The 26975-nt window shown below is 46.7% G+C and overlaps 1 protein-coding gene across 1 annotated transcript in view; it reads right to left on the bottom strand.

The window, feature by feature from the left end:
* The window catches only part of Hhat (hedgehog acyltransferase), a 233252-nt gene that overhangs the window by 111230 nt on the left and 95047 nt on the right, over positions 1-26975 (bottom strand). The window contains exon 9 of the mRNA XM_057770209.1: positions 20958-20993. Within this exon, the coding sequence (XP_057626192.1) occupies positions 20958-20993 (36 nt within the window). The remainder of the gene's footprint in view (positions 1-20957; positions 20994-26975) is intronic.

Below are 26975 nucleotides of genomic sequence, written 5' to 3' on the forward strand. Positions count from 1 at the left end.
GGCAGTCATTTTGACTTAGTTTGTTTTTACTTAGCGTTCAAGCTGCTCAAATGCTCTACTGAACAGCATCACCTCCTAAAGGAGCCATATCTTTTTTTGTTATGACTTTTTGTTTTTAGTTTTTGTTTTTCAGCTTTCTCAGGATCTATGTGGAAATTTGGGCCCCACGTTGGGTACCAAATATAGTTGTGATTTTTTTTTGGGGGGGGGGGGGGCACTGCCAACCAGCTCCCAAATAAAGACATGGAGATTCATTATTAATTATGAATGCTCAATTTTACCTTAGGCTTGTCCCACTAGCTCTTTTAACTTAATCTTTCTATTCATCTATATTTTGCCTTGGGGCTTTTTGGCTTTCTTTCATTGTGTATGTCCTTCTTTCCTTCTTCCTCTGTATCTAGCTGGCTGTTCCCTGGTCTCTCCTTTCTTTTTTCTTTTCTTTCTCTCTGGAGCTAAATTCCTCCTCCTACTTGTTCTTCCTGCCCAGAAGTTCTGCCTATACCTCCTCCCTCACTATTGACCATTCAACTTTTTATCAGACCAATCAGGTGCCTTAGATATAGTTAAACAAGTGCAACACATCTTTACAGAGCTAAACAAATATCCCACAACTGTTAGGCTCCATGTGAGCCAGCAGAGAGCCAGGATGAGGTCGGGTGCCATGCAGGAGCCACAGCTGCCTGCTCAGCAGTGTCCCCGTGACACACCAGAGTGACCAGCCAGAGGGCATCCTTAGTGCAGAGCTTGCAGCCAGCCCCTGCCGAGGGCTGTTCTCCACTTCCTGTCAGCCTCATACTCCTAGATCCCCAGTGGGTCCCTACTCTCCTGTCTCCCCCAGGGACATGGGAGCCAGTGCGTTTTCCCCATGGTGATATCACACAATGTGGCTATGTGGTCAGATTCATTTAAGCTACAGCTTTTCTTTTTATCTTTACTTCATTCTTTTCTTTAGAGTCAGGATTAATTTCTCATCAGCTTAACAAAATTTAGTAAAAAATGAAAGTCAGACCAATGACCCACTGGTTGATTGAACCACAGTTCTTAAGTTATCCCCCATAATGCCCGTAACCTTCTTCCCTCTGCCTCCTATAACCGCTAAGGAAGACTTGGAGGAAGGCATGTTCTAACAGGCTTATCTTTCCGGTTAGGCCATGAATGCTTGTTTTCCTCTTTAGCTACTGTATGGAACACTTTAGAAGCCCCTACCATTCTATCCCACCACTGGCCTTCATGGTACTCTGCCTGTAGCCAGACTGCAGTAGAGAAGGCAGCTCTGGCCTGGAGTCCGGAGAGGACCACGGTTCTGGGGTTGCTTGGGTGCTAACGAGAGTGTGTCCATGTGGTCAAGTTGTAAAAACCCTACAGTGGCAGAGTCGGAGCAGGGAGAGGCTTTTACACTGTAAAACACTTTTCAGTGAGTGGCAGAGCCTACAAACCAGAAGTCACATGTCCAAGAACAAAGACAGTCTAGAAAAGCCAGCCTAGACTCTCTGGCCTGCGAGCCTCGGTGAGAGCATAAATACCACAGGCCTCGAGATGAGCTGGATTAAGCCTCTCCCCAGCACCTGGCAACCCTAGTGCAAACGGAGATAATGTATGTTTGCGTCTCATTCCCACAGAATCATTGCCTGTGCAATCAGATGAGCTTCCTCAGCTAAATGCTTTCCAGATCATTATTCTGCTTAAAATGATTTAAAGGTCAGAAATAATTACCTATTTTAATTTCCAAAATGGATTTCACTGCAATCGGCTCTGTATTAACAAACACATACAGACTGACTGCGAGTAACCTTTCAATTAGAGACAGATGTCAGGTTCTGAGTGGTTCTATTTCAAACGGCCTGGTCACAAGTGAAGTCAGTCCTGGGCTAATTGCTCTTTCTTTCTATTGTTGTTTTATTCTGTAGGTCTGACTTCCCTTGGGATCCTCCTGGGAGCATCCAGGAGCCCTGCTTGGCATGCAGAATGTACTCAGGACTCTATCTTTTCCACAGAGCCCACTGGCCCCGTCACTGACTAGTCTTTGCCCTGACTGAGTGGGAGCCGAAGTCCACAGGACATGGCTCGTTATAGTCAAATGTGCCAGACATGGCTGAGTGTCTGTGCAGAGTCAGAGCTATAAGAAGACTTCCTGTCCTAGAAGCAGTGACACTGCAGACTGATGGGCAGGGGACCAACAGCAGAAACCATCACTTAGGGGGCCATTTGGGTATTCATGTTCTTTCCCAGATTTTGCTGTTATCTGCATGGTGGTGTGCACAGGTCACCCCAGTGGTTGGGGAAGTGGAGGCATTGTCGGGGAAGGGGGAGGGAAGAGAGGAAGGGCAGCTGACAAAGGCTATTCGAGGGGTCATACGAAAACCTACAGTACAAGCATCGTTAAAAATAGTATACATAGCCGGGCAGTGTGGCGCACGCCTTTAATCCCAGCACTCGGGAGGCAGAGGCAGGCGGATCTCTGGGAGTTCGAGGCCAGCCTGGTCTACAGAGGGAGTTCCAGGCAGGCTCCAAAGCTACAGAGAAACCCTGTCTCGGAAAAATAAAATAAAATAAAATAAACAAACAAAAAAAAGTAGCAATAAAATGACTCCTAACACCATTGTTATTATGCTCTTTAATATGCCTACACCCATGCATCTCAGAACTCAGCCATCATGAGAGAAGCTTCCTCTTGTAGTAGTGAGAACTAACACTGAGACCTACAACTAGACAGTGTGCAGAGCGTGAGAAATCCTGGAACACAACCCTAAATGAGATGTTTTCATCAACCCCTCTCCTCAGGGCTCAGGGTGCAGAAGAGAAGGCAGAAAGATTGCAAGAGTCGGGGGAATGGATGGCACCAAAGAAGCAGAGTCTTCCAGACACAAGAGGGCCTGGACACGTGTTAACTCACAGAGACTGTGGGAGCTGGGAGCATGCACAGGGGTGGACACGTGTTAACTCACAGACTGTGAGAGCATGCACAGGGCCTGCTCCGGTTCAAGCCAGATGGGGCCCTAACGTGGAGAGGGGAAAACAGACACACACTCCCATCCCTAACCAAGACACTTCTCCAACTGACAACAGCTCATAAAGGAAAATTAGCTTTTCCAAGGGAGTCTCACTGACTGTGAACCACACTTAAGGGCAGGCTCCATGTCCAGCAGTAGATGACCAACATGAAATGAACTCAAATGTAATTTTTTGGAGACTTTTTGTTTAGGCATTTTCTAAAAATAAAACACCATACTGGTCTTTTCTTGTATATCATGGTTTCCAGTTTTGTTGTTTTTATGGGGTTTGTGTATGTGTCTGTCTGTCTGTCTATCTCTCTGTCATCTGTCTATGTTTCTTATGCTTTGTTTCTTTGGCTTGTTTGTTCATTTTGTTTAATTCTTCTTTTAATTTGCCTCTTTGTTTTCCTAAGAGAGAGGGAGGGAGGGAGAGAGAGACAGAGAGGAGAGAGAGAAAAGGCATGGAGTTGGAAGGATGGAGACATGGGGGAGGATCTGGAGAGAAGATGAAGAGGGGAAAACATGATCAGAATATATTATATGAAAAATAATTTCAATTAAAAGTGGGGAGCAGAGACAAAAGTATCAAGAGTTCAAGGCCAGCCTCAGCTACATAGTGAGTTCCAGGCTATCCAAGGTTACATGAAACCTTGTCTCACACAAACAAAACCACCCCAAAACTTGACATGATACACATGACAGGTTCGACCTGTCTGTCCGTGGTACTCTGAGGATTCGAGCAGAGTTCTTCGACACTACCTGGTAGGCTCTTCCCCTTTCTGAAGCTTGCATCAGTCTCCACTCCTAAACTGGCCTCACCTCTCAAACAGTGTGGGGACAGTTCAAGCCCACAGTCTCTGTACAGGCTAAGGAGCCTCCACATCTTTGGTTTGACAAATACTTCTGAATACCGATATTCTAGAGTGACAGAAACCCCTTACCTGTCATAGTTCATATATGATTGGGAACAAGAAGTTTTATCAACCCACATTTGCTTCTCTTATATGTTAACATATTGTTCCACAAAAGCCTCTGATGCCAAAGTTCACTAGTGGAACGTGCTAGAAGACAGAAATCCATTGCCTATTGTCTGTGGACCCAGTAGAGGCACGTGCTTATCTACGAAGCACAGAAATCACTATTGTCCCACACTCTGGTGTGATCACCATCCTCCCACACCTGACTGTAAACACTGTCCTTTCAGATTCCAGTGTGAGCACCATCCTCCCACACACACACCCCGTGACTACCATCTTCCCAGACCCCAGTATAAACACTACCCTCCTGTCTCCAGTGTAAACATAATCCTCCCACACCCCGGTGTGAACACCATCCTCCCAACATCCTGGTATAAACACTGTCCTCCAAGACCCTGGTATGAACACTGTCCTCCCAAACTGGTGTGAACACAACACAAAGCAAGGATCACTGTGGTCACCATTCAAGCTCAGACAAACTGATAGTGTGTTCCCCTTCCCATGTTGAAGACTAGGCAGTCCACCTCATCTCTCCTCTCCTCTCCTCTCCTCTCCTCTCCTCTCCTCTCCTCTCCTCTCCTCTCCTCCCCCTCCCCTCCCCCTCTCTCTCTCTCTCTCTCTCTCTCTCACACACACACACAACACACACACACGAGACACAGAGAGAGAGAGAGGAGAGAGAGGGAGAGAGGAGAGAGAAAAGGGGGAGAGAGAGAGAGAGAGAGAGAGAAAGTTCCCTTTTGTCAAATGACCTGCACCATTCAAAACAAATGCTGGCACTTACTAAAATACTTCCTAGGAACTCGCTATAACTTTTCAATTGTGCTCACACTATCATGAGAATTGTTACTATTTTTCCTCCTGCTCTGGACAAAGCTGCATGGAGAGTGATTTGCCCATTTCTGTCATAAAGACTATCATAGTTTGCATGCAATTTTCCAGAGCTGGAGCTTTTCCAAGTTTGTCTGTCTTGTAATTCAACAGAGACAAGCAGTCCCCTTCAGCACCGAGCAGCTGGAAGAGCAGAGTGGCTCACTGCACTACCTCATGTATATATGACAGCCACACATTGTCTGGGGGCCTTTAGCTAAAGGCAACAGGATCAACTCTGGCCAACAAAGAGCAAAACGGGGTGTGGGGGGAGCACAAGCTCACAGAACATCTGGGTGAGGATGAGCAGCAGCTGGACTGTTAGATAATCATTCTGCCAGATGGCTCCTGTAGACCCAGTTCTGAGCAAAGCTCCCATGAGCACTTGGGCTCCTATCCCTCATGCTTGTCACATCAAAGCTCTGTGTTTTTCTTCATTCCTAGGTCCTGGGACACCGTCATGGGTCTTCAGACTCTTTTGAATTGAATGTACCTTTGTTCTTCCCACCATGGGGCTTTGAATATGCTTTCCCTATACATGTCACCCCAAAGTCCTTGTGGACCCCCCAAAGGCCTGCCCCAGGCCCAGTTCCAACCCTTGGCCAGTGTCCTGTGATATGGACAGCTGGACCTTTACAGTCACCTGACAAAGTGGGAACAAGATGTGAAGATGTTTTTCAGAGAACAGAGGGCGTGTCCTACGGTGGCTGGGAGAGCTGTTAGCAGCATCTGCAAATGGCAAAGCACTCATAACCAGCTTTGTGTGCGCTTTTAAATGCATTTGACCCAGCTTTCCTGTGCGTGGATGGAAGGAAGCCCTGGAAATAAGGAAGAAACTGCAGGTAAGACTCACACCAGAGGGCAAGTGAGAGGTTGAAAGGGCCCTGGTTAGGTGTCCCCAACAGAATGAAGAAGACAGGGTGGATGTGAATAACATTTAATGGTAGAAATGGCACAACTACAGATATAATGGGGTAGGAGTTTGTGGCTGTGGCCACCGTGATATGATCTAGAATCACCCAGGAGACAAACGTTGGGGTAGGTCTGTGAGGAAATTCCTGGGTTGGGTTAGCCGAGGGGGAAACAACCAACCCCCTCTCTATGGGTTGCACCATGCCCTAGACTGGGGGCTTGGACTAAATAAAAGGGGGAATGAGCTGAGCCAGCATTTGTCTGTCTGCTTCCTGACTGTGAATACAAGGTGACATGTGACAGCCGTCTCTAGCTCCTGCAGCCATGGCTTACCCTGCCAGGATGGGCTCCTCATCCTCAGACTATGAGATAAAATAGGCCTTTCTTAGGTGGCTTTTGTCAAGCATTTTGCCAGGGTAAAAAAAAAAAAAAAAAAAAAAAAAAAAAAAAAAAAGCTAACTATATAAAATGGAAAAGATTTTCTTAAATAATTCCAAGGTGCAGCTTTGTTGAGCAGGAGAAGAATGAGATTTCTGGGGAAGATGGGAGTGTCTGTGTGGGACAAGCCAGTGACTTGTGGTTGCTCGGAATTTTAATGGCATCTGGACAAGGAGCAGAGCCTCAGTGTCTCTGGGGGAAGTAGAAGCCTGCTTTGTAGCCTGAACCTGAGAGCACCATCAGTGACGACACAGGCATCTTATCCACTGTCTGACAGGACAGGCAGTAGCTGCTGGGGCTACAGAGCACTTAAAATGCAGCTTCATACCTGAGCTTCTGAGCTTGTCCTGCTAAGAGAGGAACTGCCAGCCCAGCATCCACCCTGACACGGGGCACTTGACTAATCTCCAGGACCCAGCCTCTAATTCAGTTCTGAAACTAGACACCCAGAGACAGTGAGTACCCACAGGCTCGGGGCTTGGCCTCATAGGGCAGTCCCCACCCCAGATGCCATAGACAGGCCGCTGCCTGTTTTACCAGTGATTCTGAGTGACCAGCTAAACACTGGCAATTCTCAAGATACCTGCAGATGTCTGGCTGACTTTCCAAGATGATTCGCAGAAGCAGAGAAGTCCCTACATACCTTTACTGGTTCACTGTAAGGCTAGCAGGAAGGGCTCATAGAGAAATGACAGCAGGAGGGGCTGGGAACTGCTAAGCCTTTTCTGGGTACTCCACCTTCCAGGTACCCCCTCACAGTGCCCAGTCTTATCGTCTCAACCTGGAACCCCTGAACCCTTTTCCTTTCATGCAAGTGTCAAAGCTTCCTACAAGGCTTGGGGGTGGAGGTGACGACGAGATGAGGCTGAAAGGCCCAGCCCTCTACACTAATGGCTGGTTCCCCTGGCAACCGGTCCCCATCCCGAGGCTGTCTGTGGGTCTATTAAGCTTCCCCTCATTAGAATGAGAGAAGCTTCTAAGGGATTCAGAAGCTGAGTCCTACTCCCGGCTCTCAGGGAGTTACAGAGGTCTTAGCAGATCCACATAGGGACTGAGCTCAAAGACAAAACCTCAGAACAAAGGTCTTCCTGGTGCCCGCATCTACAAAGATTTTAAAGGCTTTGTGCTAGAAACCAGGGGCAGAAACCAAATATCTATTCCATATTCCATCACAATATCATGGTAACTTCACTGAATTGTAATGAACTTGAATTTAAATAGCCACGTGGAATTAAGAGCCAGCATACTGGCTGGCACAGATCTGGACAGATGCTAATATTAGACGCGCCAACACCACTCACCAGGGGCCGATCAGAAGGAACCTTATGGTTTATCTGACAGAAGTCTCTCGTTTCACAAATAAGAGGCCTGAGTAGAAGTGACTTGCACAAAAACCACAGCAGCAAAGAGATGTCAGGCAGCCCCGAGCCCTGGGCTTCTGTGCCTGACCTCATGCCCTTTCCATCTCACAGGAAGTTTTTTGTGCTGATGCAAAAAATAGCTGCAATTTGGTTTAATTTTGGTGTGTGGAATCGATGCAGCTGATGGGTGAAGCCCGCCGAAGATCGTGCACTCCCCCTGCTGAGCACATCGTCTCCCCTGCCCATCAGGTAAGGCACTATCTTAGCTTTCTTCGCTATAAATAATAGAATGTACTCCGGTTAAACCTCAAAAGGAGCTCATTAAGGGAGCCCCAGAAGCGTGCACAACCTCCAAGAGTACCCACGGACAGCTAGGAGGCTATGCAGTCAGGAGCTATTCACAAATTACCCTGCCACAGCTCAACAGTGCCCTTCCAGGTAGAGCCAGCGGGTCCCCATCACAGGGGCTGAATGTGGGGCTCCAGTCAAGCACCTCTATCTCTTAATAAAGTGGGTGTCACCCTTGCCACTCGGGCTGCACACTGGGTCCCACGTCCACCCACACATGACTGAGCCAAGATCTGTGGTGTGCAGAAAGGCAGAACGTATCTGGATTCTGCCTTACATTGTGATCCTCTGAATACAGAGAGAGCCTCAGACACAGCAAGACAATTAAGAGAAGGTGACAAAGGTGGCATCAACCAACAAACAAGTCATCTGCACTGGCTCGGGGCCCCACTGACAGCCCTACTTGTTAAGAGAATCCCCCCACTCACGCTTTCACACAAAAAGCACCTTGGTATTGCAGATACTTCTATTAACATAGCGGGGGCTATTTTTAACTTATTAGCAGATACATTTTATCTTCAGCAATGGCTACTTGTAGAATTGGATATGGGCTCAACAAAGGATGTTGACTCCCAGAATGTAAAATGTTTCTTTTGGTTTGTGCTATTTTTAATTTATATTTTCTAATTACAAATCCAAATACAGTACAGGCCTAAAGAGAGAACCAAAGCAAAACTCCAGCAATGCTTTCCTCAAAAGCAACAGTGGCAGAGGAGGAGTGAGCATCAGGCCACAAAATCATCTAGGAACCCAAATTACTGACATGGGGTTCACAATCAAGATCCTTCCATCCAACAAAGGGATGAAAAGCATTTCAGGACATTTAGAGTGCCTGAGCCTGGAACCAAAAAGGCAGTCCCTTGCTTGGAATAATCCTTCTGTACCCTGTGTGAATATATGTACTGTGATTGGCTTACTAAACAAGCTGACTGACTAATAGCTGAACAGAATAAAGTTAGGTGGGAAAGCCTAACTGAGAATGATGGCATGAGGAAGGCCGGAGTCAGGATTTACCAGCCAGCCAGAGGCAGAGGGAGCAGGAGATGAACGTGCATACTAATAAAGGTACCACCACGTGGCAGGGTGTAAGCAGGGAATATGGGTTAACCTGAAATGCAAGAGCTAATTTAGTTAGTAATAAGCCTGAGCTATTGGCCAAGCATCTCAATTAAATTAAGCTTCTATGTGGTAATTTGGAAGCAGCTCTTGGGACGGTATGCCTACAGTCTCTGGCACTAACTGTGATGGAAGTTGGGAAGGGACTCCGCTCCTGAAAAAAAAATGAGAGAAGACACAAGACACCAGGCAAAGATTGAGGGCAAGCCAGAGGGAAATAGGCTTCTGGCAGCTCAGGGAGGAAACCAGGCCCATGCATCCAGGTCTCTAGACACCCCAGCATGGCTGACATCCAAAGTGAGAGGATGACTACCTGAGCCGTCAACAGAGGCCAAGAAGAAGAGACGGATCAGAAGGAACTGAAACTCGGGCTTGCTAAGAGGTCTGGAGACAGGGTTACTTGCTATGAGGAGAAAGTCTGTGTGTGTGTGTGTGTGTCCCCAAGCCCAGCTGCCCATGCCCTACAGCGTGCTAACGTGGTCCACTGTCCATGAACTGCCTCTCCTGAGTGTCATTATGTCAAGTGACTCCAACACAAGTACACATGGCATTGAGCCAGACAGTAGTTTTGGGTTATTCCTGCCTAACCTGAGTAGCTTCAGGGTCGCTGCTGCCCCTTTAAGGGGCAGGCACAAGCTAGACACCCCAGCTCCAGCTCCCAGGAAGAACACAGACCTTCTCACAAAGTCTGTCAGACTGACTTCTGAAAAATGGATGCCAATCAGGCCCCTTCCTACTTGAACACCCTCCACCTCCATAGCTCCTCTGACATCTTGTGTTCCTAGTTGTTTTGAGACAGATCTCCCCCACATAGACCAGGCCAACCTTAAACTTATGATCCCCCTGCCTCAGCCTTAAGAATGTTGGGATCACAGGCATGCCCCACCAGACTAAATGTGGCATTTAAAGTAGTTCCCTAAGCCTTATCACTCTGGCCACACTTTCTTCTCCCTGGTCAGTGCAAACTCCATGTTCCCCTATCCTGCAGCCCCAGGGTTCCCTTCATTTCCTCGAGTGTGGGGTGACCTTCCCTTTGCCTGGAGCAGTTGAGTTCAGACCACTTCCTGGTTTTATGTCCTCCTTGCCCATCTCACAACCTAGAGCTACCCACTGCCCCAAAGAGGCCTCACTGCCATCCTGAAAAAGCCAGTGCTCAGACCTGTGCCCTCCAACACATCATGCAGTTACAGTGCTTGCTTGCTTGCTTGCTATTATAGATTCCCTACTTTCAAGTTTTTATTGGTGTAAAAAGACTTCACGTGAAATCTACCCTCTCAACAGACTCCCAAGCTTAAAGCAAATGGCTGTTGACTAAAAGGTCCTTTGGTTGCAAAGCAGATCTCTAGAACTCATTCATCTTGTGGTACTGAGCATTCTACCTGCTGGCTGGAACCATGTAGCTCTGGCTTCGGCCAGCCCTGGCAACCACTGTCCACTGTCTGCTTCTGCGAGTCTAATTCATTTCTCCATATTGACCCACGCAGCATGTACTCAGTGACAGCCCCTGAATCACCCTATTGCTGAGTGTTTGCTGTGTGGAATGGAACTAAGATGGGCCACTGCCTGTCTTGTCTCAGCACCTCACATGGTTATACAAATAAAGTAAACAGAAAGCAAATGATTACTTAACACTTTTATAGTTCTTAAAACTAAAATTGATTCAAACAGTTTTGAGGGACTTGTAGCTGTTGGGCACTGTGGGGGATGGGGAATACACAGATAAATGAAACCTCGATCACTGTCTAGGAGGATATGTGACACGTACACACACACACACGTGTGCACACAAGCACACCTATATTTTAAAAGTACAGATTCCACACATCCCTGAGCACAAAAGTCACCCAGGCATTTGCACAGACTGCTGCTCCCCCCAGCTCTGCAGGAGCAGAGCGTAGGGTCTAAGGTGTGCTGGGGGACTCTGTGGTCAGAAAGTTTTGTAATCAGTGCCCACAGGGCCTGGAGAGAGGCTGCATGGAGGGGACATCTAGAGATGGGTTGAAGCTGGACAGGATAGACACACTTACACCAGTGACTCTGCTTCTGCAGGTAAAGACAAAACCAGTCCTTGCAAGTCCCACAGCTTCCGGGCACAGGGTTTGACGGATTTGCAAACACCCTGCCCCCAGTGTTCTCAGTGAGATGCAGGACTGCCCCCACCAAATGCCACAAGCAGGCAATGCTCTAGCCCCTTATATAAAATGGTGTAGTGTTTGCACATGGCCCATGCACACCCATACTGCTTGTCCCCTTTGCCTGTGTTCCACACTGACCCAGAGGGTTTCAAAGATATAAATGATGTTTTAATAAGACCATGTTCTACACCATTATTTAAAAACATTTACTAACACTTAAAAAAGAAGGTGCTACATTTGCAAAGTAAAAGGGAAATTAAATCTACAGTAACTAAGCGAGTGCTTTCCCTCTGAGTTGTCACATCCATGTGTGTTTAGAAATACATATGAGGGCCAGGCGGTGGTGGCGCACGCCTTTAATCCCAGCACTCGGGAGGCAGAGACAGGCGGATCTCTGTGAGTTCGAGACCAGCCTGGTCTACAAGAGCTAGTTCCAGGATAGGCTCCAAAACCACAGAGAAACTCTGTCTCAAAAAAAAAAAAAAAAAAAAAAAAGAAATACATATGAGGCCAGGCAGTAGTGGCACACACCTTTAGTCCCAGCAGAGGCAGGCGGATCTCTTGTGAGTTCAAGGTCAGCCTGTTCTACAAGATCTAGTTCCAGGACAGACTCCAAAGCTACATAGAGAAACCCTATTTCCAAAAACCAAAAAAAGAAAGAAAGAAAAAGAATGTGTGTGTGTGTGTGTGCGCGCAATAGCTTTTATCTCTGTGTGTTTAGAACATATATGCATGGCTTTCACCTCTGTGTGATGATGCACAAAACAATCCCACACCAGTTAGTATTTAAAGGGGCATTTGGGGGTTAAAACTCACAAAGCACCAACCGTCAGGAAAGGAGCCTAGTTGCGGAGCAGGAACAGGAACCAAGCGCCAGAACCAAGAGAGCAGGCGGGGAGCACACCCGCCAGATATATAGGTAAATATTGGCCTAAGGGTACCCGCCCTCCAAACAAGGTGATTGGCTGGGGCTTCCCCTTCAGTGTGTGTTTACAAAAATATATGCATGGCTTTCACCTCTCATTACCCCCGGATCTTACCCCAGGGATGAATTCCCACCTTTCCGCTTAACCTCCCTCTCAGTTTCCAGTTGAGAACCCAAAGGAGTCTCAAGGGACCTCTGAATATGGGCAAAATCTAGCTCACTGGTGGCTGTTTCCCTTCTTCTCAGGGAGTCCTTTACTTGACCACCTGACTTCTTAAACATGCAAGGGAGCCTCTTCCAGACATTCTGGACATCACACAATTCCAAACAAGCTTGCAATTATGGCAAGCAGACATCTTCATCAACACCATGAACACAACAAACTACAGCAGTTCCCTTTGTAACTGACACTCTCTACCTTAAAAGGGGCAGAACTGTTAACTGGGCACAGTGGCATACACCTGTAGTCCCAGCTACTCAGTAGGTCAAGAGGATCACTTGAGCCCAGGGTCTCAAGGCCAGCCTGGACAAAGTAGCAAGACCAATGTTTATGGCACCACTTTGAGGCTCTCGTGACAAAGCAAGCCTCAGACATCACCGTAACTCTGAGGAGTTCAAGCCCCAGTTTGTTTTTTGAGTCCTAGTCTTAAGCTTAAGAACTAAAAACATGAACCAGTAAGGCACGCAGCGTCAGCGATGGAAATCCAGAGGCAGGCGATGCTGCATTGCTTGGTTAAACAGCCCTTGTCCCTTCAGTAATTTAAGACACCCATGCACAGTGGAAAGGCTGGGGCAAAAAAAAAAAAAAAAAGATAGAATGAGAAGTAAACAGCCATCTCTGGTCTACCTTCCCTCCACCTTAACAAATCATATTCCGGAAAGGTGAAGTGTGTTTTCATATAAATGTCTGCACTTGTATGGGATTGAATCTGCACTAAACACCATGCTATAAGCAGAATCTGTCCACATAGAAGATGAACATCTCTAGTTTTGTTAGTTGTGATAAACATCCTGACCAAAACAACACAGAAGAGGGAGGGGCTTTCTTGGCTTACAATTCCAGCTCAGAGTCCTTCATGGAGGGGAAATGAAGGCAGGAACTCACAAGGCAGTTAGTCACATCACACCCACAGCCAAGAACAGCCATGCTTGCTCACCTCCAGAGTGGCGCTGCCCTCAATGGACTGAGTCTTCCTACATCAATTAACAGTTAAGTCAGCTCCCCTCTCTTGCCCAGCCCCCACCTTGTCTCTGTGCTCACCCCCATCCCTTGCCCCCATCCCAGCCCCATACCCTAACCTCCACCTGACTCCATTCCCAACCCTATCCCCAATTTCCAATCGCAACCCCCAACCCTGACCCGACCTAGATCCCACACCCACCCCCACCCCATCCTAGCCTCACCCCTACCCCTGCCTCCATCCCAACCCTGACCTGGCCTGGATCCTGCCCACACCACTGTTCCAGCCACAGCCCCCAACCCTCAACCTGACCCCATTCCCAACCCTGTCCATGACCTTCAACCCCAACCCTGACCCGACCTGGATCCCATCCCTACCCCTATCCCCCTGACCCTAACCCCCACCCCAATCCCAGCCACAAACCCTTGACCTGACCTCATTCCTGACTCTGTCCCCGAACCACAACCCTGACTCAACCTGGATCCCATCCCCACCCCTGCCAACACCCCCACCCCATCCCAGTCACAAACCCTTGACCTGACCCTGTTCCCAAACCATGACCCTGACCCAACCTGGATCCCATCCCCAATCCTACCCCACTGCCCCTGCCCCACACTCACAAGCCACCCTAACCTAGACAGTTCCTCAATGGCGACCTCTTCTCAGGTGATTCAGGGGTCATGGCAAGCTGACAAGCCCACACTAGCCTCTGCAGGAATTGTTCCCTAAGGGTCATATCAGCTTCACAAGCCTTCTCAAAAGCTTCAGAGCCATCCTGGAGGCTCACAGCTTTTCCCACGCCCCTAAGTCCAGCTCAAGGCAGACTTTCACTTCGTACTTTTGAAAGTCCTAACAAGATGTCAAGCAATGGCTTGGATGTGCTAAGCATGGTGTTCCAGGGAAATGTGGAAATTTTGGTTAAAAACTATTCACTATTGAGGGAAAGAAAAGATGCCTACTCAAAACAAAACTTGAAATGGATTAAGAAGTTTAAATAAACATGATATTTAAAAATAAGAAAGGACGGCTTTTAATGATTTTATATTTATAAGCATGTAAACAATAAAAAAATCAGAAAAAAAAAGGTGAAATTGAAATTGCTGACTAGGAAGGTGGCCAGGTCTTCTTCAGAGGATGGCGATACTCTGTGTCCCCATGAAAAGATCAAAGAAGGGGGATGGAATGTTGTTAATCAGTTACTATGGCAATGCACCTGACAAATGGCCACGGAAGTCAGGAAGGGTTTATTTAATCTCACACTTGGAAGGTGGACCCATTACAGCAGTATGGCGTGGTGTTGGGAATATGGAGGCCGCTGGCCACATGGCATTAGCCATCAGAACCAGTAAGAGGTGAATGTAGGTGCTTACCTCATTTCTCCTTTTTCTTCAGCCCAAACCACACCCTAAGACAGTGCCACCCACTTCAGGGTTAAATCTATCTCTCCACCAAGAGGCAAGCCTCCAAGATGATTACACCCAATCACATTTCCAATGACAACTCTCAAGTCCATCCCTTGTCAGCTGAATACCCCATGTCACCTTCAACTGTTGCATTCCACTCCTGGTCCTCCAAGGTTTGTGGCTGCCGATAATGAAACATACTTATTTCATCTTTAATAATCCCCCAAACCTTAGCACTTCTAACATTTTCAAAATCCAAAGGGTCAAAGTCTCTTTTGCAACTCAAGACAGAATCCTAACTATGAGCCCTTATATAATAAAAAAAAAAGTAAATTATATAAGTCCAGTACACAGTGCCACAGAGTGCATTCCCATTTCCAAAGGGAGAAATGGAAAATTGGCAAGGAAAACCAGACCAGAGTGAGGACAAAACTCAACAGCAAATAGTCAACACTGTAACCCCTTTCCAGCACCTCAGATTTGATGACATCATTTGAGTCCAGCACCGGCTGGCTAGACCCGGCACTTTGATTTTGGTGCTGTAACACAACGCTCTTGAGCCACCTCTCCTCTGTGCCTGTAGCTTCCTTGGGAGACGTCCCATCATCTTGGCATTTACAACAACTTGGTGTCTTCATCACGCCTTGGGCTTCACCTCCACAGTTTCTCATGACGGCCTCTCAGGAATACTACACAGAGGCTTGAACCCTATTGGATACTGCCAGGCTTCAGCACTGACTTTTTAGACCCTTGGCAAAAAGTCTCTGTGCCTTCTCAGTCCTGAATTTTGCAAGTCTTCTGAGTCAGTACCATGGGGACAGCACTGCCCGGGTCTGCTGCCAGTTCCTGGTACAGATGCTTAGCCTGGTGCACCTTGGTGGATGAACTCGGGAAACACTTTCTAAGGCCGTTGTTTTCGAGTAGGGACTCCCTTTCAAAAAACTCTCAATTCAAGCATTCTTTCCTCCATGTTTCTGTGATTAAAATATCCTAAAAAGAAACTTAACTGAGAAAGTGTTTATTTGTGCTCAGAGTTCCAGAGGGGCACAGTCCACCATGTCAAAGAAGGCATGGCAGCAGGCAGGAAAGGCATGGTGGCAGGAATAGGAAGTCATCGGCCACATTGCATCCGCATCTGGGAAGCCAAGAATCAGGCAAGAGTCTCAAGCCCCTACCCTGGTGACCTATCTCACCTCCTAAAGGCTTCCTAAACAGCACCACCAATCTGGACCAAGTGTTCAATCACATGGGCCGACAGAGGACACTTCACATTCAAGCCGCAACACAGGATCTGCCTTTTGCTGGTTTACACACTGGGCACCAGGCTGGAGCTTGCGTTTAAGACACCTTCCTATGGTCTCGCTGAAAACGTGAGGTTTCTAGCAGTTACAGACACTGTGTCTGCACCTCCCTAGATGGCAACCTGAAATCCACTCACATCCCTCACCTACTGCCCATTCCTCAAGTCTTTCTGCTTTGAATGTCATCACAGGCTTCATATATCTCTGAGCGAAGACTCTCCCCCAGTTTGAGCGTCACATCTTGACATTTCCTACACTAAACAATTTAGTTTACTACTCTTGAAATTAAGTTCACTTGGTTTCTCAAGATGTAGGCAGAACTCAGCCAGACTTTGTCAGAACAGAACTTTAGTGGCCATCGGTCTGCATTTCTCCTGGTAGTCTGCCCTTCCAAACTCCATTGGAATGACCCATTAACCTCTGCATACCAAGTTCTAGGTCTTCTCTAGCCCATAACTCCAAATGCTTCTACAGCCCTGCCACAAGCCAATTCCAAAGATCTAAGGACCACGTGACCAGGCTGACCACAGCAATGGCCCCTCTCCTCAGCATCATATCTCTGTGCTTGTTAATTTTCATAGCCATGACAAAAGACAATAAAGAAAGAAAGATTTATTTCGGCTTATGGTTTAAATGCACCGTCCATCCTGGCAGGGACGTTTTGGTAGCAGGACTGTGAGGCAGCTGGGCACACCACACCCAGTTTGGAAGCAGAAACAAACGGGTATTGGAGCTCACTTGCTTTCACCTTTTTCCTTATATTTAGCCCAGAGCCCAAGCCCAGGACTGACCTCACCCACATTCAGTGTGGATGGATCCTCCTCAGAAAGACTCCCCTAGATGCCCAGAGATGTCTCCTGAATGACTCCAAATCCCATCAAGTTGACAGCGACGATGATGATGAGTGGTCATGGTTACTGTGTATCACTTGCCTTGAAGGGGCAGGGCCATAATCCAGCACAGATACACATCTGTAGTCCCAGTTACTCGGGCCCCACCCTAAATAGGAGGATTGCTTTCATCCAGGGACTCACGGCCAGCCCAGGCAACATGACAAGATCCTTAAAAGAAAATGGGAAGCAGGAGAGGGGTCTATCTATAATTCTATATAAGACAAAACTGCAAGGCTAAAAATTGTTTTAAATATAAATCTTTCTTACTTTCTTGCCAAAGCCAGACTAAACTAAATTTAAACATGCCAGTCTAGTGTCTTCAATGAGACAAAGGCATATTTGTCTATAATATTTTTTGCCAAGCTGGTCATTTTCCCATTTTCTTTTGCAGTGGCGCATGAAAAAGTCCAGCCAGTGCCTTCTGGGGTTCTCTGGTGATGGCTGCTCCTGCCTCCTGAAAGTCTTCCCTTTGATTTTTGTAAGATGAAAAAGGACAGAGCCCACTGCTTTCCTGCAGTCGTCATAAAACACCTAGATAAAGATACTCATGTTTTCTGTGTGACTGCCCCTTCCTGTCTGAGCCCTGTGCTATACTTGCATTGACAAGGAAGCTTGTCCTTCAGCTAAGATCACAGAATGGGCTCTGGGGAAACTTACATCACTCCAGAGAAGACAACATTACCACCATCCACGTCAAAGCCACAGCTGACTAATCGGACAGGCTGCACTTTCTTTTATGCCAGCCCTGAGCATCTGAGAGAACCTGACAACCCAGAGAACACCTCAGGAGCTTGCTGGAGCCAGGAAATGGTTCTATGAACAAAAACAAACAGTGGTGGTGCCAATCCCTTTTACACACCCTCTTTACAAGAATTTCCCCTTGAAAAGAATCCTCAAGTATAAGCTCTCTCTTTTCTAGGCCCATGAGATTTCCTTTGAAGCTGGATCTACAGAAAAATACCACCCCTCTCTGGTGTACGGCAGGGCCACTGACCACTGCAAGAGGACACTGCAGCTTTCACTGAAGGTCACTGACCACCACAAGAGGACACTGTAGCTTTCATTGCAGGGCCACTGACCACTGAGAGACACTGCAGCTTCCACTGCAGGACCACTGACCACTGCGAGAGGTCACTGCAGCTTTCTCTATGTCTAAAAGGTGCTTTGGATCCTCCTCTGGCTAAACACCATTTTCTCATTGAAAAAAATAGTAAAAGCCATGCAGTCAGCCCTCTGCACCAACTGTTCTCTTTCCTCTCAGCGCAAAACTTGAGAGGTGCCACTGCTGTTCCTCTGCACCCTCTGCAGTCTGGTTTTAGCATCCTGGGCCACTGAAGCAGCTCTTACCAGTGCGTCCAACCTTAAACACCTGTGGTTTTTCATGCTTAACCTCCCAAACTAGGAGAAAGAAAGCTTGGAAACCAGCAGCAGCCCGTCCTGGAACTCCTGAGAAGAAGCCCAGTCCGCTCCAAGCAACCAGTTATATCATCTCCCTACTCCCCGGCTGGGAAGGGGAGCCTGGAAGAGGCCCTTTGGGGCTGCCATCCTGTAGTGGAGGATGAAAACACCTGCTCACAGTGACTGGGGTACTGACAGGAAGGGGAGATGCCACTCATTCCCCAACCATAGCAACACGTGTTAGTTGCTCTGGCTGCCTTGGAATAAGGGGGAAGGTAAACCCCCAGGAGTCACAGGGCAGAGAGAAAACTCCCTCCCCAAGTCCCACTTGTTCCACACACTGATCAAAGTAACTAGCTACAGACTTTTAAAAAGGCTCCAGTCAGGGACCCAGCACCAGCTAGAGCACAGCCTCGCCTCTCTCTCCTCCACACCCCACATACCTGGAATCTGGATAAGGATATGAGAGTGAGCCCCCAAGGGCAGACCATTCCTCAGTCAAGCCCAAATCAGACAAGGATAAACTCAAACTATCTTGCAGCCAAATGTCTGGTTTTTTTTTCTTTTCTTTTCTTTTTTCCCAAATGATAGCATCCAGACACATCCTTGTAGGAGACCAATGGCACTCACTGTCTACAGAAGCAGACTCTCCCAGTCTAACAGAACCCCTCCCCTCTCACTCTTCATCAATTCACCCCCACCACAAACGCTTGCTGAAGGTTCATCCCAAACAAGTTTCTCAATGTAAATATTGATAAATGATTAGGACTTGACCCCTGCCCTGAAGAAAGTCACTAGAGAAAATAAGTATCAGCTTGTGTCTACCACAAGGCCTTGTAGCAACAGTTCCGTGAGAGTACAAAGTAACAAAACATGAAGTTGAACTCCACACTGAGCTGGAGGCATAGGTCAGCCGTGAGTGTTACCTAGCAAGACCCTGGGTTCCATGTACAGACGGAAGGTGAGGAGTTGCGAGACCCGGATGTCTTCCCAGACAGCTTCTTATAACCCACTTAGATTTGGAATTCTCCTGCCCACATCTTCTGTGCCTCTCTGGTTCATTATACTTCCTGCTACACTGTTACGACCTGTGCTGTGTCTCGGGATCACACACAATCATCTGTGTTTACTATCTTGGAGAAAATCAAGACATTCCACATTTCTGAATGTAGGACAGACTTAGAGATTTCTATATGCAGGCTCTGAGGAGGCCTTGGGAAAGAGGACAAAGAAGGCTTAACCACTGCTGGACACTGCTCTATGAGCACAGCATGGAGGTTCACTACAAGTGACATTTTTTTTCCATCAGCTGCTTAGCAGTAGGGGAAGGGTCATGTCTTGTGGCAAGCTGAACCACCACATGACATACACAAAAGCCACAATGACTAGAGTTTAACAAACTTTCAGAATCAATTAACAGAAAGCAAAACTCTCCCACTGATGGCTGGTGTCCTCATAGCCTTCCATCTGCAGTGGTTCCTTCAGCAACTGTTAGTCTCTCACATACTTTTGAGAGGCATTTCAGCTATTTTTAACATTATTAGAAGAACGATGATTACTATGAAAAAGTTAGAAAACACAGAAAAACTGATTTTTAAAAAATTCATTGTTTTATATGTATATGTTGCCTACATGCCTATATGTATGTATACCATGTGTGTGCCTGGACCCACAGAAACCAGAGGAGGGCATTAGATCCCCTGGAACTGGAGCTACAGATGCTTGTCAGCCCCCAGGTGGGTGCTGGGAACCAAGCCCAGAACTCTGCAAGGGCGACAAGTGTCCTAAGCCACTGAGCCCTCTCTGTAACCACACAGGGTTGATTTTCACAATCATATACCTTTTATAAGCACAGCCAATATTTCTGATATATTTATTTCCACTTAATTTGTTTAATTTCATAGCTATGTGAAATTAATATGTTCCTTAATACAGCTCTAGTAAAATCATCAATAAACTTAAGTTATATATTGCTGTCTAGAATCTCAAGTATGCACTAGGTCATATCTCCATGACTGTAAAACAAATGATAGGTTTAGATTTAAAATATTAAATTCAATGGAGATAATTGGTCAAATGAACATCTAAAACAAGTCAATAAAGCTCATTTTCTCTATTTATCTTTCCAGTGGCCTCGTAGATGGAAGTAAGACCTTGGTAAATGTAATGGCTAATTCTGGTTGTCAACTTGATACCCTTGAGAAGACTCATCAAAACATATCAGCCTTGGGCATGTCTATCGGACATCTTCCTGACTGCAGATTGCCATAGGAGTACTGAGCCCATAATTGGCAGGACCATCCCACACAGATCAGCCTGGACTGTATAAGAAAGCAAAATGAAGAAGCCAGAAGAAGCAAGCCAGTAAGCTGTGCTCCTCCATGTTCTCTGCTTTGGTTCCTGCCTTAGCTTCCTTCGACAGTGGGATTGCAAGCTTATATAAACCCTTTCCTTCCCAAGTTGCTTTTGGCCAGTGTTTTATCACAGCAACAGAAAGCAAACAAAGACAGTTAACTCTCACTTCTGATAGAAACAGCGCTGAGTGATTATTTATGTGAGATTGTAATGAACAAACACATAGTGTTAGCAATGTTTTCCTGGCAAATAATTCAACTACTAACTCATTTGCTAAGGTTTTTCCCATTTGCATCCATCCATAGTAAATACACTATTCAGTCAGAGCTAAAACAAAAGGTACTGGCTTACCTGATCAAGAAATTGTGTAGTCCAACATCAAAATACCTGTTTAAAAAGAGACAAAACAAGCCTATGAATAAAACATGTTTACAGCAATGGTAGACCTGACAATTTACATTCCAAGCACTGTGAAGATGTAGCTACCCTTGGTACTTGAAGTGTGGTCCTGCAGCAGCAGCAGTGGCAGCAGCAGCAGAAGCTGGGGCCACACCTCCAGTGTCCCATTCAGCAGCTCTGGGACCGGGCCCAGAAAGTTTTCTTAAGCACAGTTGCCTGCAAACCTGAGCTCTCTCTAGAATAAAGCCCAAATGATGGATACCCTCGAACCCTCTGCACTGCAGTAGGAGGGCCCATTGATGACACTAGCTACCTGCAATGTTCATTACCCAACACTAAATGGGATGTGTTTGACAGTCCAGAGCCACACAGTGGAAGGGGAGGAAGAATGGGTTAGCGCTGTCTTCTGAGCCCAACCCTGCTGTGGTACCTTTCACTCTCCCCCTGCAAGCACCCTGTCCCACAGTCTGCCCTGAGCACAGACTGCAGAAGGGCACCCTCCTGTACAACAGCCCTCTGTGAGCCCCGAACAAAGCCTCCCACACACCACTCAGCTGCTAATCTACATGAACTGCCTTGCCTCAGTTTCTTTTTTTTTATATTTACTTCACAAAAGGTGAATGCATGCCATAGGAGACTTCCTTGGGTCTCCTTAAATCTAACATTGCCACGGGAGTCCATTTAGTTCTTACAGAGTCTGGGGGATATCAATCATTGGGCAATTCCTATAAGGCTACTAAATATATTGAGGTTGGTTGTTTGAAATCCTTAGGTTATTCCTCTCTAACCTTATAATACAACTCTGAAATGGGTTCACCATTAAATTCCTATGCTTGGATTTGACTATCTCTATGATATGTTTTATTAAATTTCTCTAAGGCTATTTTGGCATTCATACCAAACAACTTTTTAAGCAACAAACCAAGAATTATCAAAGGACAACAAGGATTATCAAAATGATAATTAACAGTATGTCAATCTGGGTTAAGCTGATTATCCCTTCATTTGATTGTTCCATATTTAAGTCATGCATTATATAATCATAGAGACCTAACTTCCTCTATAATAATTGTTTCCCATTTTTTAACATAAGAAAAAATTCTCTCATAACTGATTTCTCCCTTTAAGAATTCCCAATCTTCTCACCAAATTTGCCACCGATGTTGACAAAGATGTGAGGCTTATAGCTGCCACACAGAACAGTAAAAGCCTGACCAGATTTCAAGGCAGCTACCTAGTTTGGTAGCAGCCTGAGAAGGAAGCCCAGGGAAAGTGATGTGGGAAGGTCATATGTCTATCTGTTGATTTCATTGGCTAATAAAGAAACTGCCTTAGCCATTTGATAGGATAGAAAATTAGGTAGCCGGAGTAAACATCACAGAATGCTGGGAAGAAGGGAAGTGAGGCAATCACCATGCCTCTCCTCTCTGGGTCAGATGCAATGGAGCCTGCCGCCAGGTCAGAAATGTTGAATCTTTCCCCGTAAGCCACCACCTCGTGGTGCTACACAGATTATTAGAAATCGGTTAGTCAAGATTTGAGAGTTAGCCAAGAAGAGGCTAGATATAATGGGCTAGGCAGTGTTTAAATGAATACAATTTGTGTGTTGTTATTTCGGGTGTAAAGCTAGCCATGTGGGAGCTGGGCAGGATGAAAAGCAGGCCTACAGCTCCATCTGCAGGAAAGCCCTCCAGGGGGAGAAGAAAGAAAAACCTAACCAGCAGGGCGGTGACTCGGGCTGCTGCGGGTAGCTACAGCCTATGTCGGTGGTTGTAAAGTCACAGGCAAGTAACTTTTTCATGAATTCCTACCACAAAAGTTGGGTACCAGATGTAGCACAAATTCTAATTCGTCTTCATAATAAAAACTCTGAGTCAAATATTAGGGAGTAAAAGCTGAGAGATCAGAAAAGCGGTGCAACCAGCCACTAGAGAGACCTTTTACCTCCACCAAATCCTCAGACCAAAGGGCAATCCTGTCATCAGACTGCATCCTCAGACTGCAACGAGCTCCTGTCTCCTCCCACCTTATATTCCTCACACTGCCCGGTCATATCACTTCTGTCTCTACCTCCCCATTGTGATAGGGCCACTAGTTAGTTCCCGGCCGCTCAGCCCTGAAATAACCACACAGAAACTGTATTATTTAAAACACTGCTTAGTCCATTAGCTCTAGCTTCTTATTGGCTAACTCTTACATCTTAATTTAACCCATCTCCATTAATCTGTGTATCACCACGTGGTTGTGGCTTACCAGAAAAAGTTCCCAGCATCTGTCTCTGGAGGGGACTATGTGGCTTCTCTCTGTCTCCACCTCCTTTCTCCCAGCATTCCATTTAGTTTTTCCTGCATAGTTCTGTTCCCATATAGATCAGCTATAGGCCCAAAGCAGATCCTTTATTAACCAATGATGTTCACACCATACAGAGGGGAATCCCACATCATCTCCCTGGTGTTGGATTAAATGTGTGGAGCCCCAATCGTTGGGATCCCTGCCTCAGCTTCTTAACTGTCATGTTTCTTGACTCTGAACCACTGGGACTAAGTAGTGCCTTGCTCTTCCTTTGGTCTACTGTGAAGATGTTGGGAGGTCCATGCTGTCCACATTAAAGGATGCCTGAAGTCACAGTCGATCAAACTGGCCTTCTGAACTGTCATCTGCCTGAGAAGACTGGAGTGAATCCTATGCCTCCAAGCAATGAACACAGGTCTCCCACCCCAGTGAGGAGTATGACTGTTTAGGGCGAGGAGCTTGTGATCAACACTGAACCGATCACTAAGACACAAACCTGTTTACCTACACTCCTAATGCTTTCTGGATCCTGTTTCAGAAAGCAGAAAGCTGTGTTTCTCTGTCTCAACCTCTGATGGGGGAAACTGTAAAGACAACGAAGGCAGGATTCAGATAACATATGCTAACTGGATCTGGTCATACCATCTTGGCATGAAAACCTGAATTTAATCTCCTAGAACCCACATTTAAAAAGCCAGGCATGGGAGCTGGAGAGATGGCTCAGCAGTTAAGAACACTGGCTGCCCTTCCAGAAGATCCAGGTTTGAGTCCCAGCACCCACATGGCAGGAAGCAACTTTCTGTAACTCCAGTTCTAGGGGATCCAATGCCTTCCACTGGTCTCCACAGGTGCCAGGAATACTCACTGTACACAAGATACATATGAAGACAGAACACTTATGAGTGGGAGAAAGAAAGTAAGAGGGAGGGAGGTAGGGAGGGAGGGAGGTAGGGAGGGAGGGAGGGAGGGAGAGAGGGAAGGAGAGAGGGAGGGAATGAAACAGAAGTCACACAGGGCAGCATACATCTCTAATCCCATCACTAGGGAGGGAGAGACGGTTAATTTACGGTGCTTGCTGGTTAGCCAGCCTTGCTGAATCAGTGAGTTCAAGTAACAGTGAAAAGAGTTTTGTTTCTAAAACTAAGGTGGAGGCTGCAAAGGTGACTCAGCAGTTTAGAGCACTGGCTGTTCTTCTAGAGGACCTGTGTTCAAATCCCAGCACCTCCATGGTGGCTCACAACTGTCCATTACCCCAGCTCAAGGAGATCTGGTGCCCTCTTCTGGCCTCTGTGGGAATTGCATGCATGTGGTGCATAGATGCAACTAAAATACCCACATACATAACATCAATTAAGTCAAAACTAAGGTACTCGAGGGCACCTGATAGTAACCTCTGACCTCTACATGCACTATGACAGACATGGACACGCACCCCTCCAACACACACAAGTCACATGGTGGGCCTTTGTTTTCATGTATCTGCCTGCTTGCTTTGACAGGGGACTTACAGCTTACCCATTGCATCTAGGGAGATAACTGAGCCTCCTTGGCCTTCTGAGGAGCACAGGCAAGGTAGGCAGGCCCGGTTGGTGCACTCTTTTTCACAGAATGACCTCTTGAGCGCAGAGACAGCGGGGATGAAAACCTCTTTGAGGCTGATTTACCCCCGTCATTAAAACTTGATATGCCAGCATGGTGAAAGAATAAATTCTAAATACAGATCTCAAACCACACCCATTAACACTACAATTAATATTTCAGTAGAGCTTGTTGTCTCCAGAGCACTGACACATGCCTCCAACCGGTGGTGAAGAAAGGTCTGGCAGAGCCATTCCACAGCCGAGGAAACTGAGAGACGGGCTAACGGTATCCAGCTCGGGGCACTCAGTACAAGCCCCGGAGACACTTAACACACAGAGGAAATTAGTCAGTCTCTATTTATAAGTGATCCAATGTGAGTTCAGAGCATTTTTAAGATTTACTTTATTTTTTAATTTGTGTATTGTGTATGTGTGCACCGAGTGTGTATGTGTGTGTGTGCACCAAGTGTGTATGCACACATGTGACTACAGTGCCCAGAGAGGCAGAAGGGGGCATCAGATCCCCCTGGAACTAGAATTGTAAACTGTCTGACATGGTTGCTGGGAACTAAACTCAGGTCCTCTGCAAGAACAGCAAGTTCTCTTGACCACTAAGCCTCTAGAGGGTTTCTTTAATGGCTCATGTATTATAAATTAAAACATTAAGTATTAATATACTTCTAAGTGATGTGTTTATAATTTCCAGACTGAAACAGATTTTTCTTTTATTCCTAAGGGGAAATAATGTCTTTGGGGGAGATGTAAAATATAACTATAGAACACGCTAGCTATTGGGATAGGACTGTGGACTAGGGTTCCCTCACCCTGATGAAATTAAAGAGCCAACTGATGGCGTGAGCACAGCTTCATTTAAACAATAACGTAGCCAGGTACAGCATCCCATGACTGTAATCTCTGCACTTGGGAGGCCGAAGCTGGAAGATTATAAATTCCAGCCCGACTACACCATGACTCTGCCTCAAAAACAAAATCCCACAACCATAATTAACAACTTTAAAATTTTTTTAGTTCTTGTGTGTTTGTATGTGTATGTGTGTGTGTGTGTGAGAGAGAGAGAGAGAGAGAGAGAGAGAGAGAGAGAGAGAGAGAGAGGGGGGCAAGTATGTGTGAAACTGGAGTTACTGACAGTTGGGAGCTTCTCGGGTGCTGGGCATGAACTCTGGTGGTCAGCACAAGCAGCAAATGTTTTTAACTTCTGAGCCGTGTCTATAGCCCCGGTTGTCTGTCTGAGCTGTGTCTATAGCCCCGGTTGTCTGTCTGAGCTGTGTCTATAGCCCCGGTTGTCTGTCTGAGCCGTGTCTACAGCCCTGGTTGTCTGTCTGAGCTGTGTCTATAGCCCCAGGAGGCTGAGCCATGTCTGTATCCCCAGTTGTCTGTTTGAGCCGTATCTATAGCCCCAGGAGTCTGAGCTGTGTCTATAGCCCCAGTAGTCTGAGCCGTGTCTATAGCCACAGTTGTCTGTCTGAGCCGTATCTATAGCCCCAGGAGTCTGAGCCATGCCTATAGCCCTGGTTGTCTGTCTGAGTCGTGTCTATAGCCCCAGTTAGTCAATTTTTACAATGTCACATGTAGTAGTTCACCGAGAAGGGCTCAGAGGAAGTCAGGAACACACTGGCACACCAAGCGTTAGAGTGCACCTTACCTTCCTATTTTCTGGCCTGCACCCCAGGGGTGAAGTCTGTAAACTGTCTCCTCCCAGAGACCTTCTCAGCTGACTTCAGATTAAGCTCTGCCAAGAACTGAACGCATTCTCCTTCAGGATGCAGCCCGGGACTGAACTGAGAACATGTGCAGACGGCAGACGCAATTCACAGGCTCCCGCTGCAGGTGTGTAGGCAGCTGCTTCCTAAGCAGCTGTCCCAGCCTTTCCTCACCAGCCCCTTGAACCATCAGGGTGCCTTCTGCTCCCTGGAGTTACTCCTCACCACCCAGAAACCCACAACTATTTCTGACTTACTGGCCCAAACCCAAAGCAATCCACAAAAGATAGCAAAGGTGTTGGGATAAAAGAGAGGAGGGGGTTGACAAAGATGGAGACACAGGCATCAACTGAGTCAAAACCCTAGAAAGGGTGGAA

Source organism: Chionomys nivalis, chromosome 5, assembly GCF_950005125.1.
Source record: "Chionomys nivalis chromosome 5, mChiNiv1.1, whole genome shotgun sequence".
NCBI classification, from domain to species: domain Eukaryota; kingdom Metazoa; phylum Chordata; class Mammalia; order Rodentia; family Cricetidae; genus Chionomys; species Chionomys nivalis.